The sequence below is a fragment of the Amborella trichopoda genome, chromosome 9 (assembly GCF_054954075.1).
Source record: "Amborella trichopoda isolate Santa Cruz 75 chromosome 9, AtrichopodaSantaCruz75HAP2 v2.0, whole genome shotgun sequence".
NCBI classification, from domain to species: Eukaryota; Viridiplantae; Streptophyta; class Magnoliopsida; order Amborellales; family Amborellaceae; genus Amborella; species Amborella trichopoda.
In genome coordinates, this window is record NC_142344.1 from 6,246,055 (window position 1) to 6,259,346 (window position 13,292).

The 13,292-nt window shown below is 37.0% G+C and overlaps 2 protein-coding genes across 2 annotated transcripts; one reads left to right on the forward strand and one right to left on the reverse strand.

Moving 5' to 3' along the window:
• Window positions 1-686: 686 nt before the first annotated feature.
• LOC18445530 (metallothionein-like protein 4A) lies at window positions 687-2,061 on the forward strand. Its single transcript, XM_011629287.3, has 2 exons — window positions 687-825; window positions 1,747-2,061. The coding sequence occupies exons 1-2, from the start codon at window positions 746-748 to the stop codon at window positions 1,922-1,924; spliced, it is 258 nt and encodes an 85-aa protein (XP_011627589.1). The 5' UTR covers window positions 687-745; the 3' UTR covers window positions 1,925-2,061.
• Window positions 2,062-6,942: 4,881 nt separating this feature from the next.
• TRM26 (RB1-inducible coiled-coil protein) lies at window positions 6,943-12,887 on the reverse strand. The gene is made up of 6 exons (XM_006855668.4): window positions 12,305-12,887; window positions 11,270-11,406; window positions 11,025-11,104; window positions 9,215-10,825; window positions 8,771-8,948; window positions 6,943-7,836 (listed from the first exon to the last, which is right to left on the reverse strand). Exons 2-6 carry the CDS (start codon window positions 11,349-11,351, stop codon window positions 7,229-7,231), a joined length of 2,559 nt encoding a protein of 852 aa, XP_006855730.2. The 5' UTR covers window positions 11,352-11,406; window positions 12,305-12,887; the 3' UTR covers window positions 6,943-7,228.
• Between the last annotated feature and the right edge of the window lie 405 nt (window positions 12,888-13,292).

The following is a 13,292-nucleotide window of genomic DNA, read 5'->3' on the forward strand; positions in this document are numbered from 1 at the left end:
TTTTTAAAAGCCTCCACTAAAAAAGTTTATTTTTAGTGGCAAAAATACCATTTAATAAGAGAAAGAATACGATAGGGCTATAAGGTGTGATAAGTTTTTCGCTTCTCTAAATAAGACAGTCTAGTGGTTAGGCCGGTCCCATTTCTTGCCGGGTTTGGGCCAAAAACTAAGGCCAGAGCTGGTCAAATCCCATCCGACTTGGTTGGCCTGCTGAATTTTTGAGCCCGGTCAGGCGTGCCTGGACTCAGCCTTGAAAAATTATCCCTACATTTATATAAGGCCTGCAGGCCCGGTCCTCTTTTTTGAATTGGGACCTTGAATTCAGACCGTGGTGCCCGAAGCCTTCTATTCCGGCCAAGATCGAGCATGGACCTGGCTTACATGGTTTTCGGTTTACAAACTTGGAAAAAAGACCAAGTTTTTTGCTCAAATGCATAGAATTTTGCAAAAAAATTTCTCAATAATAAAAAAAAAAATTGAGCTTAAAGAACCGGATTGGAAAGCCGAAGATGAGATAGGAGGATAAGTTGTTATTTGTCTTTCTTTGATCTTCTTTTACATCTGACTTCACACGTGTCGCATAGTCTTACTAAAAAAAGGCACGTAAAGACGTATGTGGCAAGAGTAGTTTGGTGATGAGCGAGCCCTTTAAATGCTGGTCTCCCTTCTAATAGAAAGGCCCAGGCCCAGGCCCAGGCGAAGGCAGAAGGTGTGAAGGATTAGAGAGAGAAACAAGTGAGAGAAAATGAGTGGTAAAGGAGAAGCAGCGGGTTGTAACCAGACGTGCGGGTGCCCATATCCATGCCCTGCTCCTCATTCCTGCAGGTTCCTCTTTTCTTTCTTTCATTATTTTAGGAATGACAAAATATCCGACCGAACCCAGGATCGAACCGGTAGATCCGACTTAGATTTGGGTATGGATCTAAATTTTAGATTTGAAAGGTCAGGTTTGGGTTTAAAACTTAAACTTGAATATTATTTGGGGTTGGGTCTGGGTCCGACCCTACCCCGGACATAACTTGTATGTGTATATTTATAAATGTTGTTTACACGTTTGGTTTTTAAGAACTTTTAGTTATTAAAGAAATAGGAAGTGCTACTTACTACGTAAAACACAGTGAGGAATGTGGGCGTCAAACTTATCTAACCTACCACATGAAACACCTACTTGTATTCATTTTTTAAAAAAATAAGTTTACATAAGGTTTGCAACTTTAAAATGTAGAACTACATATACACCTCAAAAATCTTTTGAAAATGATGGTTTTTGTTTTAATAAAAGGTTGTTTTAATGTTGAAAAAACCCGATATATGAATATGAAAAAAAAAAAAAAAGATTTTTAAGTTTAAAAAATAGTGCATCTTACAATTTTTTATTTATTAAAAAAAAAAAAAAAAAAAAGAAAAAAAAAAGAAAAGAAAGCTCACATATGGTGGCAACGCACCCAACCACAATTCAAGTCCTGAAGTGTAGACCCGACCTTGGGTCCAGGTACGGGTCTTGACCTGTTGTCGCCCTTGCATTATCCGTTTCCAAGATAAACTTCTTCCTTTTCCTTATTTTTTTTCTCTCATTTATGAGTTCTTATTGTGTGTTTTGTTTATTTTTTGTTCCTTCTTTGTTTATTTTATTTATAGTTTATGGTTTGCGATACTTATGGCTCGTATTAGGAGCTGTCAACTATTTGATCATGGCCGTTATGAACATCGGACCTAGTATAACGGCCGTTGTTTCTGTTTTTGTAGGTGTGCTACTAGAATCAGAACAATTCCGATTCAACACGTGTACTGCAAGTGCGGGGACCACTGTGGGTGCAACCCTTGCGAGTGCGCGAAAACAGAGGTCTCTGGCACGGATGAACTTACGTGCACGTGTGGTCCCGGTTGCACGTGCGAGTCAGAGACATGTCGTCATACGGCCTGAACGTGTGATGTTTCACACGTGTCACGGGGAACCAAATTAAGTATGAGGTTGCTTTGTTGTCCTTAGTGTTATCTCGTTTCTCTCCTCTCCGTGGGAAAGCTTTGAGATAGTTTGGTTTTCTACAGTATGTAGACTGTCTGTGGACTGCAGACGGATATATGTAAAGTCTAGTCTCTATGTAAATTTAAGTGTTTTTAGTTCGTTTTATTATGTGGGCCTTCCCCAATCTCCCTTTGCTCTCTTTCCCCGATTCCCCCTTACTCTTTAGAAGGGAATCGGAACCGGCCAGTCTCTTAAAAGGGAACCGAACCGGCCAGTTCAAACGGTAAAATGACGTAAAACTTTGATTTATATGTTCCATCCACTGATTTGGAATGCCGAGTTATTGATCCGTATTGAGTTTTTAACTGGTTCGTTGGTTTTCACACTCTATGCCGGTTCATTATTTTTTTGTTGCACAATAAAATGTTGATCTGGACAGACTATTTTATGATCCAGACCTGGGTGCTTGACCCAAGTCATGAATCCGTTTTTATATTTGCTTAGAGTTGTGCACGGGAAACCGCACCCAGAATTTAGGGATTAAAATTATTAGAACAAAAATCTTAAAAAGAGTACAAAATCAGACGTCAGACGTGTATGTGATTTTGCGGGTCTCTCTCTCGGTTCTTACCCTGCCTCTTACGCTCTCTGTGGTCCCGAGTTTTTGTTTTTATTTTTATTTTATTTTTGAGTCTTCTCATATCATGTACACACACATTTATCACACACTGAAAGGATAAGGTGGTTTATCATAATGCTATATGAACTAGGACTCCCTCACGTCTAACATAGGATCATCAAGACTTTAATTTAGGTTATCCCTCATTCTTATCATAACATACTTTCTACTAACTCCTAAAAATAATTCCAATGATTTATTATTTGGAAGTTAGTCCATAGGTGATTTTGTGTGGCTTTTGCCCTTCCTCCTGCCAGTACCCCAACTAGCGGTGGTAATGGGTTGGGTCTGGTGGGACCCGGATCCGGTATTGAAAAGTATTCGGGTCCGGGTTTAATAACCCGGTCAAGACTTTTTGGGTCCAAAATTTGGAGCCATACTCGAACGCGAGTTCAGGTTTACCTTTCGAGTCTCAGGTCTGGTTGGGTCCATTGTCACTTTTAACCCCAACTGCTTATCGGCCCCATTTAATGGTAAATCTGCTTGTTTGAACTAATATTAAAAATTTTGATTTGAGTGTGAAAGTGTGATTCTGGTTTACCTGGTTCGACTAGTTAATCACCTGGGTTGGTTAGGTTGACTCTTGAGAAAATAAAAATGAAAACTTGAAGGGGTTTAGCCCACCTTCTGATACTGGACTGGGTTGGGTGATTTAGAGTCAGATTTACGGTTTTTGGGACTATTGGTTTGGGTAATTAAGCTCGCCGGGATGTTCAACCAAAATAATATCTATTCTCATCCAATAATGCCAATGGAGGTGGCATGCATAAAGTGTGGTTTGTATAGTGGGTGTGGTTTTTATTGGATGCTCACAATAATGATCAGAATTAGTGAGCGACAACCTTGCAAAAACGTGTTGTGAATTCAATGCTCACAATCGCAATTCCTTCAAAAACCAAATAATCTTACAAACATTGGACCAGAAAACATTTCGATAGAAAAGTACCCACAACACCAAGAAACAATGCCACACTTGCAAACCAAGAGCTAATAAACAATTTGCATACCAAAAGCCCTTGCAAAGAAAATGACAGCCAATGAAAGGCATCTTAAAGAGAGGGAGAAAGACCCACATCCACCTTCAACAACCTTCTTGATCTAACCTGGAAAGGGTGCTTGCGGATAAGGAGCTCAGTGCCCTTTTCTGAGAGCACCAATCCCAGGGCAATCATGGTAGCCACAAAGGACCACACTCACCACGCGAGAAGATACCCAAAACGACAAAAGAAAAATAGGTCCCATAATCACCGGTCAGCAATAGATCACTAGTGCCCAAAACGACAAAAGAAAAATAGGTCTCATTCATAGGGATTATTTAGAGATACAATTTTTATTTTTAGAAACACATCTCATTACAAGTTTAATCCTTCGAAATAGAAAAACTCAATATCTTGCTGTTATAACTGTCAACCGAACATCTTAGAATCCTACTATCAAAATAGCAAATTATGAAATTAAAAATAATAATAATCAAAATTAGGAAAAAAATGATCAACATGAAAAATCAAGAAAAAACTAGGATGTTAATCAACTAAGGGATAACATTGAATGCACATTTGATAAAAAAATTGAGTGTTGATGCACAAGTTTTCCATTTAATTGCATAATAAAAAGATTAGTTTTTATAACTCAGATTGGGAGCATCGTTAAACATGTTATTAAGTTATTGACATGTTTTCCTTTCAAAAAGTGTCCGCGAAAGTGGATTAAATTGTGTGATCCAGATCGGAACTAGTGAGTGGTTGATCAAATCGACTGATCTGGATGACTGATTCGGATTGGAAGCAGTGGGTGGGTGATACGGTTCTCAAGAAACTTGGAATTGCTCGATCCTTGTTTTGCAGCAAAACATCGAAGGGTTAAATGCCATTACAAAATCATGAACCGGGTACAAAATCACTCTGGTGGTCAAAAACCAAAATAACGGAGGGGAAAAGATCGAATTCGTTGATTTTGTTGTTCAATTTTTAATAAATGCTTAAAAGTTGCCAATAGCCGTTGAAAATCTCAATTTTCTTACTAGGTTTCTAATCCTGAATAGGGGCAGCAACTTTGAAATCTACTTTTAAATTAAAAATTAAATTTCTGAAATACGGACGACATGTTTTTAATATTGGCAAAATCTTTATTGATTTTCATAGCACTATACCACTACTTGAAAGAAAAGTATACAATGTGACTATTTATCTTTAATACAAGGTGATCATAATTCATCTTGATCATTGAATGTCAAATTGGATGGTTACATTTATTCCAATGAACAAGCTTCAAAATAAAAATTTTCGAACTTTGTGATACACATAAGCTATCAGATTTCAGAACATATGGTTATAAATAATTGTGACTTCCTTTTATCAAATGTAAATGGTCTATATTTAGAAAAATATCTTCTGCAATATTTTTTATTCAAAGCTCTCTATTGAGCATTTTTTAACACTTTATTATATTTACCATCCCACATTATTGAAAATAGAACTTTGAAGGGAAAAATATCCTATTATCCCCTATTTTTAACTTCTATATCCTATGAGGCTCAATAATTGAAAATATTATTTGTAAGCAAAATGACTCTATCTTTTCTATCTTTCAACCCCCTAAACCCATTTGATCATGTATGATTGACCTCAACAACTTATGAATTGACTCTATCTCTCTCTCACATCATCATTTTTTTTCAAACTCTATATCTCTCTCTCACATCATCCTCTCTCTCTCTCTCTTAAAACTCTCTCTCTCTTTTTAAAACTCAAACTCCATATCTCTCTCTCTAAAACTCCATCTTTCTCTCTCTAAAAATCCTTCTCTCTCTCACATAAGAAGGTGTAATTTATTGCATGGGTTTTATCAGGGTTTATTTCTTGCTCTTTGCCCTAAGGAAAACCCTTATTTTTTATCAAAATCCACAATATCCTCGATCTCCTCTAGAAAAATATAAAAAATGCAAAAGTTTATGATTTTAACTATACAAATAAATGTGTTTTCCTTAAGCCTCAAGTGAGGAGCTTTGGCTGAACTATTAAACCATTATCTATCCAAATTACAGAGAAATCTGTTTCGTTTTTTAATTTTAAAATAGCTTTATATATTTCATATTTGGGCAAGCTTTCTATGCTTCCTTTACAACATAGAAATTCTATACTTCCCCTTATCCAACCGTCCATTCTGAATGGAGGGCTAAGATTACCCCAATCACATTGTCATGTCTCTACACTATTTTATTTTTAATTTTTTTTCTATAAACTATTTTCACACCAAATTTTGGACGTCCATTCCTCTATTAAACTCGCACTAGTGAAAAATATATTTTCAATAAAATAAAATGACTAAAATACCTTTGAAAGTTTCAAGAGGTATTTTAGCCATTATACTTTATCAAAAACTTATTTTTAATATTTTTTTATTGGTGCGCCCCACTGAGAAGATGGCAGGTACCAAATTTCAAAAATTAATAAATAACCAAAATACCTCTACAATATTCTTTTGGTAGTTTTATTTATTTTAATTTATTTTTTAAAATACTATTTTTATAGGCTTATGATAGTGAGAATATAAATATACCAAATTTCAATTTAATACAATAAATAGAGATAAAAATAAAATAAAAATATACTTTATACTATACAAAAGAGACTCAAGTATGATATGTGAAATATATATCGCTATTTCTAAATTTCATAAATAAAACAATATTTTTTTTCAAAAATCTCCTACCCTTTTTAAGTATATCATTGAACATACCTTGCTAGTATCACGTTTTGAATGGCAAAGAGAGAATTAAACCAAAAACAACAAAGAATATCAAGAGAATGCGTCTTTTGGGAACTGGCCAAGACCGAACCAGACAGTATGGGTCTTGGACCGTTTCCTCACTGAGCCCCCCAACACCGCAACCCCTCCCCCCAAACACACACACAAAAAAGAATATGGAGAGAATTATAGTGTTTTAAAACCCTTCGATTTTTTATCCATAGTGCCGATTTGGATGGGAATTGGTCGATACAGACCCAGACGGTATGGGTTTGGGCCCGGGCCTGATTCCTCCCTAAAACCTCGACACCACAACCTCCAACCTAATTTTTTTTTTTAAGCTTATCTAATGTTTTTTTTTTAAGTCCCCTTAAATCCTTACCCTATAAATCCCTATTTTTAATTTTTATTTTATTTTATTTATTTTTAAAAAGTTTTTGAATCATCGATTTAAACCGATCATTGTCGATGTAGTCATCCGATATATGATCTATAAATGAAAGATCCGCCCAGAGTTTTAAAACACTGCTTGCAGCCATGGAGCAATGACTTTCTTACATAAGTGAGTGGTATCATTATGACATCAAATCATAAAATTCATGTACAAGTGAGGGCCATGATCGCATTGCAAAGGCAACCCGGCAAAAAGAATGCAATTCACACACAAGCAAAAGTTTTCAACTCCCACGTCCGCCCCAATGAAAATAAACCCATTCACACCATTCCAACCCCATAACAAAATAATTCACTCTCTCTCTCTCCAAACCCCAAAACAAAAGAAGGCATCTCTCTCTCTCTCTCTCTCTAAAACAAAAGAAGGCATCTCTCTCTCTCTCTCATGAACACCACTCACTCAAAACCTCTTCAACCAAATCCCCAAGGATCATCCCTTCCATGTCCTTGCCTATGACATCAACATCATCATCCACCATCCCCATCCATTGAGTCATGCTTAAATCCTTTGCAACTTGCCCCTCTAGTGAAGCTTGCCCATCCATGGGTTCATGTACATACATGCGCATCATGCTCCATGCATCTTCTAACAATCTCTTACCGGTGGGAACCACCATTGAGGCTCTAACCCTTCTCTTGGGCCTGGACCATGACACAAATGGGCCCAATATGCAAATTAATGTCTCATTCAATAAATCAAATAACAACTTATGTTGGGACTTGATTTTGTCATCATATTTAGGGCTATGGGAACCCCTTTTATAAGCTTCCTCTACTTTTTCGTGAACCCAAGGCCCAATTGGGGTTGTTGGTGAAGCCCAATTAGAGAAGATTTGGGCCGAGCCATAGAAAAAGCCCGACGTCACAAGGATGTCTTTTATGTAGGTTTTGGCCTCATCTTCTGTGCCCTCCACATGGCAGCTTGAGTATTCCGGTTCAATTGAGTCATTGGATCTTCCGGATTCAATCAGGCCTAACTGCCTTCTTAGCTCTGGAAAGGGTGTGAGGAAGAGCTATTAGTATCTAGAGTCAGAAAGCATGGAATGGTTTTGGTCTAGTTCAGTCTAACCAAAACCAATTAGCTCTTTTCTACAAATAGCTAATAATTGGGAAATCCTATGTTTTGTTAATCTTTTAATGTCTCCATATGTATAATTTATATGAAGAATATTCTTATATTTTGTAAAGAAAGTCACAATCGCCTTTGGGTATTAGATCTGAAATTGGGTGGCTATAAGTATACAATTGATCAGGCTCAAAATCCAATAAAATCTTTGAACTTTATAACATGCTCTTAACCACTGGATCACATATGATTATTAATGAGGATTATGACCTTGAAAAAAGTCTTATAGTTTATAATACCATTTATACGTGTTTGGAGATCCAGGCATAAATAATATAACCTCTTTTCTTGAAAGAAAAGTATACAAAGGGTTCATTTACTTTTAGAACAAGGAGATCACAATCACTCGTCTTTTAAATTTCAAATTGGTAGTTGTGAGTGAATGACTCAGTTCACAACAAGAGATTTTCTCGATCTTCGTGACACACCCGAAACAATCCAAATTGGCATCAGATCACTAGGAGTAATTGTGACCTTCTTGTAAGAAAGATAAATCGTGTCATAATATGCAATCCCTCTCGAAATCTTTGTGAGCACTTAATTGGAATCTTGTTTCAAATGTCTGCATAACTTTGCATGGTCTCTAACAGGATATTTAGAAGCATGTTAGTGGAGATGATCTATGTTTCAGTTAGCATGGGTGCGTATATTGTGTTTCAACTCAAAAACATTGTGATTTTTGAGAGGAAAATTCCATATAGTTGACTCTCAAAACTTAAAGAGCTTTGATTTATTCCTTAACTATTGGATTAGATGACAGGTTTGAGAATAGTGGAGTGAGTTTTAAGAGTGAAGTTACCTTGAAGATCAGAGCTAATCTCTTTGAATGGATCAGAGAGGGAGATTTCATCATGTAAATAGTCACATGAAGAGGTTGAAACTGCAGCTACTTGTTGCTCTCCTGCCCCAAAGAAATCCCTCTCTTGGTTGCCACTGCCCACTGATACAGGGCTTGGTGGCACCTCTGTCGAATTCTCCTGAAATCAATGGAGAGAATAATTTATCAGCAACCCATTATCAAAATACACTTTTCAAAATGAGGAAATTGTGCGTTCGTATGTGCGCCTACGTGAGAAAGAGAATAATTTATCATCAATCCATAACCACAATTACTACAAGAGAAGGGAAAAGGGGGAGAGACTTTATCATCAGCCCAATACTGCAATCACCATTGTCTCCTGTCTGTATGAGAAAGAGAATCAACCCAGTCATGTGTGTGTAAGAGAGAGAGAGAGATTCTTGCCTGTGCTACTCCCACATTCATCTCGATTGACTGTTCAGTCACAATTGCCCTAATGGAAGGTAATTCATCCGAACCCTCCATTGCCTGTGCAGATTCAATCTTCTTTCTAAAAAGTCGACCTCTAAGAGTGAGACTGTACCTTAGGCTCGAAACCTTGCCTCGAAGACTGAACCTCTCTCTTCGACTCTTCCTCACCTCAACTGATACACTCTCAGAAGCTTCATGTTTCCTTCTAATTTGAGCTCCTGTTATAATAGGCTGGTCCTCTAAGAGAAGCTTTCCGAATGAAGTTCCTGAAACAGGGGCTGATAAAGACCTTACAAGGTTTCTTGGTGACACTTCCACATTATCTATTTCTCCTTTTGACCTTTCATGTCTAAAGGAAATCGCTTTTGTTTCAGTCTCTTCTCTTGTGCTTCTCGAAAACCTTGAGTTTTTTCTCTCTCTAAAAGACTCTGCAATTCTGTCACTTGCCGCTGGAATTATGGAGCTTCCATGGATGTATACAGGGTGTACTGTAACAGACTCATCACTAAGAATGTTTTTCAGTCTCTCTGATAGGAATTTCCGGGTATCTCGACTCATGAACTCTGGGGAATCAAGCTCTCTCTCTCTACCCACTCTATCTCTAACTTGGTTTGCTATCCGCCTTGCTATCTCTTTTGGGTCTCTTAATGTATTTTCAAACTCAATCCCATTGTTTGAAAAGCTTGGGTCTTTTCTGATATTCTCCTGAAGCCCAAGTCTGAGTCTTTCTCTGACTTCCTCAAGGAAATCTTGGATGCTCCCGTCTTCTTCAAGTCTCTCCGTTGAGCTCGATTGGGTTTGTTCTCTTTCATCTGACTTCTCAGGTCCTGGCTTTAGAATCACTATCCTTGTTGGTAACCTTTGCTGCTCAATTTCACCATGATGATTACTGTGATCAATTGGCTTGTTTCCCACAGAGAGAAATGCTGTTTCAGTTGGTTTCACATGGAGTGGTCTTCTGTGCTTCCCTTGATGAACGCCCTCTGAGGATAGAATTGTAATGGTTTCTCTCTCTTTCTCTATGCTCTTTCTAGTAGGATTTAAATAGAGAGCCATCTTTTCTTTATTGAGGATTTCTTGAGCAATGGTCTGATTATCTTTCCATTGCCTGAAATTCTTGCTCAAATCTACGCTTTTTGAGCTCTCCAAAACCTTTGAAGCCTGCCATGCTTCAAATTCTTTCTTAAACTTTTGCAACTGCTTCTCTTGGGGATGTTCTCGAGGTCGAGGCTTCGAAGGTTTCAGGGAATTGATGAACTCATCTTGTTCCTTTTTTTGAGATATAAGAGGAGGGGAATTTTTCCTTGAAAATTTTGAAGAAATTGAGGATAGTGAGGTTAATCCATTTCGGTTCTGTTCTTTGATAGGCATACTCTTCCTAAGATTTTCTCTCTCCTTTGCTGGTTCTTCTGCTTTTTTACTGACTGGTAATGAATCAACCCCCATTAGACGAGCAACAACACTTGGTACATTGCGTTTGGCCTCCGTTTCTTTGGACATCTCCTGGTCTATGAGAAGCTTCATCGGGGTTCCGTTGTGATAAAAATCTTTTGTTGTATAGCTCTGCTTCACTTGACATGAGAACTGAGAAAACAAAGATAACAGTCAATCGATTCACTGATATTCATCTTACATCTGTCTCACTTGTAATTTATGGGACTCAATTGCAGTTCCACATGTGAAATTTGTTTGGATTGTTTTGAATGAAAACTATAGGCTAGCAACTTATTATGGAGAATAATACACGAAAAATCCAGACATTGGAATGATGGGATGGTTTTACCGGTGTGTTATCTTGCTTGATCCAGGAGCTCTGCATCGAATCAACAGGCAAGTCCAGGCTATTTCTTGGAGCTTCCAACCCTATAGAGTTCACATGACAGAGAAAATTCTCAGGTTAAAATTGTGCATAATTTAGTTGCAGTATCCCTTCAAATCACGGTGGATGCATTATACCAGTTTCAACCTTAAAACATGAACAGGGGATTCTCTTCTCTCTCTCTCATAAAAATGATTCCTGTTCCTTACCATCTGCATGTCTTTTATGCGTCAACAATTTCCTTGACATTCCGGCCTGATTAAAATCAAAAAGGTGTAATATGCCTCCCATATAGCCCTCTGGTTCTTATAGTGTTTCCTTCTTTAATCCAGAATTTTTAGAGCACCTGATTAGAATCAGCATACCAAACAGACATCAATAAACGTGTTAAATCTAAATATGAATCACAGTAAGAGACAAGGAATATTCATTTCTCTCTACGTTACTGTTTAATGCTTTTGTGTAAGAAGAAATAAATATGGATTTAATTGCCTTCAAGTTTCATTTAGATGCATGGATTAATTGCTTCATAATATCTCACAACAAACTAACTGCACGTGAGTTTAAAAATGTGAATGAATACTTGTCCGAACATAGTGTTTCAAGCCAAAAGAACAGAGATTAGGCAGAAGTTATAATTCCTCTTTAAGTCGTGTTTGTATAATCCATATCGTACTGCTGAAGTCATTAAAGTGTAATAACAGATTTCTATCAAAGATTGTTGGGGTTTTTGAGGTCTTGATATTAAAAAATCTCACACAACAAGGATCAAAAAGTAAACAATAGCGAATTTTGGCACTGGTGAGAATCAATCCATTGAATTAATTATAGTACTATACCTTTGATATTAAAATGATTAAAGGAAAAATTGGTTAGATCAATCCAATTCACAAAAATGATTAAAATTATATTTAGTTCAATTGAATCCCCAATCTCAAGGAGTATTACTTATGAGATGGAAACAGGACAATTCTATATTAAAGTTTATTATCTTACACACAAGTCCAGAACTTTTCAGCTTGCAATTCTCCAGGAAAATCTCTCGATTACAGAAGAAATATCCAAAAATTGAAGATAAAATTAGGGAAAATTTGACTCTATTAATACCGAACTACGTGATAGCATCAAAATAATCCCAATTTCAAGGCAGGAAACCAAAAGCCTACTTCATTATCAGTTTATCATTAATCTTCCCTGAACCAAGGTTGAAACAAAAAAACAACAAGAAAGTCACAAACACTTACCTTGGCAATGGTTCTGGTATTTGAACAAAAAGTTATCCAAATTTGGTGAAGAAAACCACCATTTTCGCCTGAATCAGACTGAATTCTCAAATTAAGGGCAAACAAGCAAACCCATTTTCAACCCTTTCATGATCCATGTTTCTAAACATGTCTCCATGAAATTCACTAATCTCGTCCAATTCCATCTCTCTCTCTCACTCAGCTATCTTGTACCCATGAGTTTAAACTGGTGACGTTGACTCTTGCATCATCCTCATCTTTGCTCTGCAATTCATCCTCTCTCTCTCTTCCAAAGCCAAAATCATGTAATTATACGAAGTTCTCAGACTGGTTTAGTCTGAAGAGATGGTCAATTCTCACTCTAATTCTTCAGTTGAATTGTACTTTTTTGGCATTTCGGAAAACGCGGAGAATAAGAAGCCTCCATGACAGGGTGTGTCCAAGAGGCGAGAATCAGAGAGAAGCATTTTCCTTATTAATATATTTTTAGAGAGAGAGAGAGAGGAGCTTTTCACTTTTGTGAATGGTGAGTTTCAGTTCGGCCTCAATCTCGTATTATTATGCAGGCAAAGCTGTCACCTTTACACTTGAAAGTCGAGAGCAATTATAAAACCACAAAAGCTCCAATGAGCATCTCTCTCTCTCTCTCTCTCTCCTTTCCTGCTTCTCACTTGTTTCCTTTCCGTAAATGGATTTTCACTTCTCTCTCTAGCCCCTATTTTTAAATAGATAAAACAAAAACGCCCCCAATCTTTCTTCAAATGTCATGGATGTTCACGGTTGGACAAAGAGGCCATGAAAGTTCTCTCTACTGCTGCCATTTCTTCCGTTAGAACCACTGTTTTAAAACTTGGATCGGTGGTGTGAATAATTCACCTTTACATTCGTGCATGATTGTTGAAATGATGATCAAGATCGATTCTTGATCACTCTGAATTAATCATCCAAAAAATAACAAATTATCAATCAAAATACACATAATTTTGAG

Excerpts from the sequence above, each read along its gene's own strand:
- LOC18445530 (XM_011629287.3), top strand. The coding sequence starts at position 746 with ATGAGTGGTAAAGGAGAAGCAGCGGGTTGTAACCAGACGTGCGGGTGC. Across the intron at positions 826-1,746 it reads CCTGCTCCTCATTCCTGCAG|GTGTGCTACTAGAATCAGAA; the intron begins GTTCCTCTTTTC and ends CTGTTTTTGTAG.
- TRM26 (XM_006855668.4), bottom strand. The coding sequence starts at position 11,351 with ATGGGAGGCATATTACACCTTTTTGATTTTAATCAGGCCGGAATGTCA. Across the intron at positions 11,105-11,269 it reads GCATAAAAGACATGCAGATG|GGTTGGAAGCTCCAAGAAAT; the intron begins GTAAGGAACAGG and ends TGAACTCTATAG. Across the intron at positions 10,826-11,024 it reads TCAAGCAAGATAACACACCG|TTCTCATGTCAAGTGAAGCA; the intron begins GTAAAACCATCC and ends TTGTTTTCTCAG.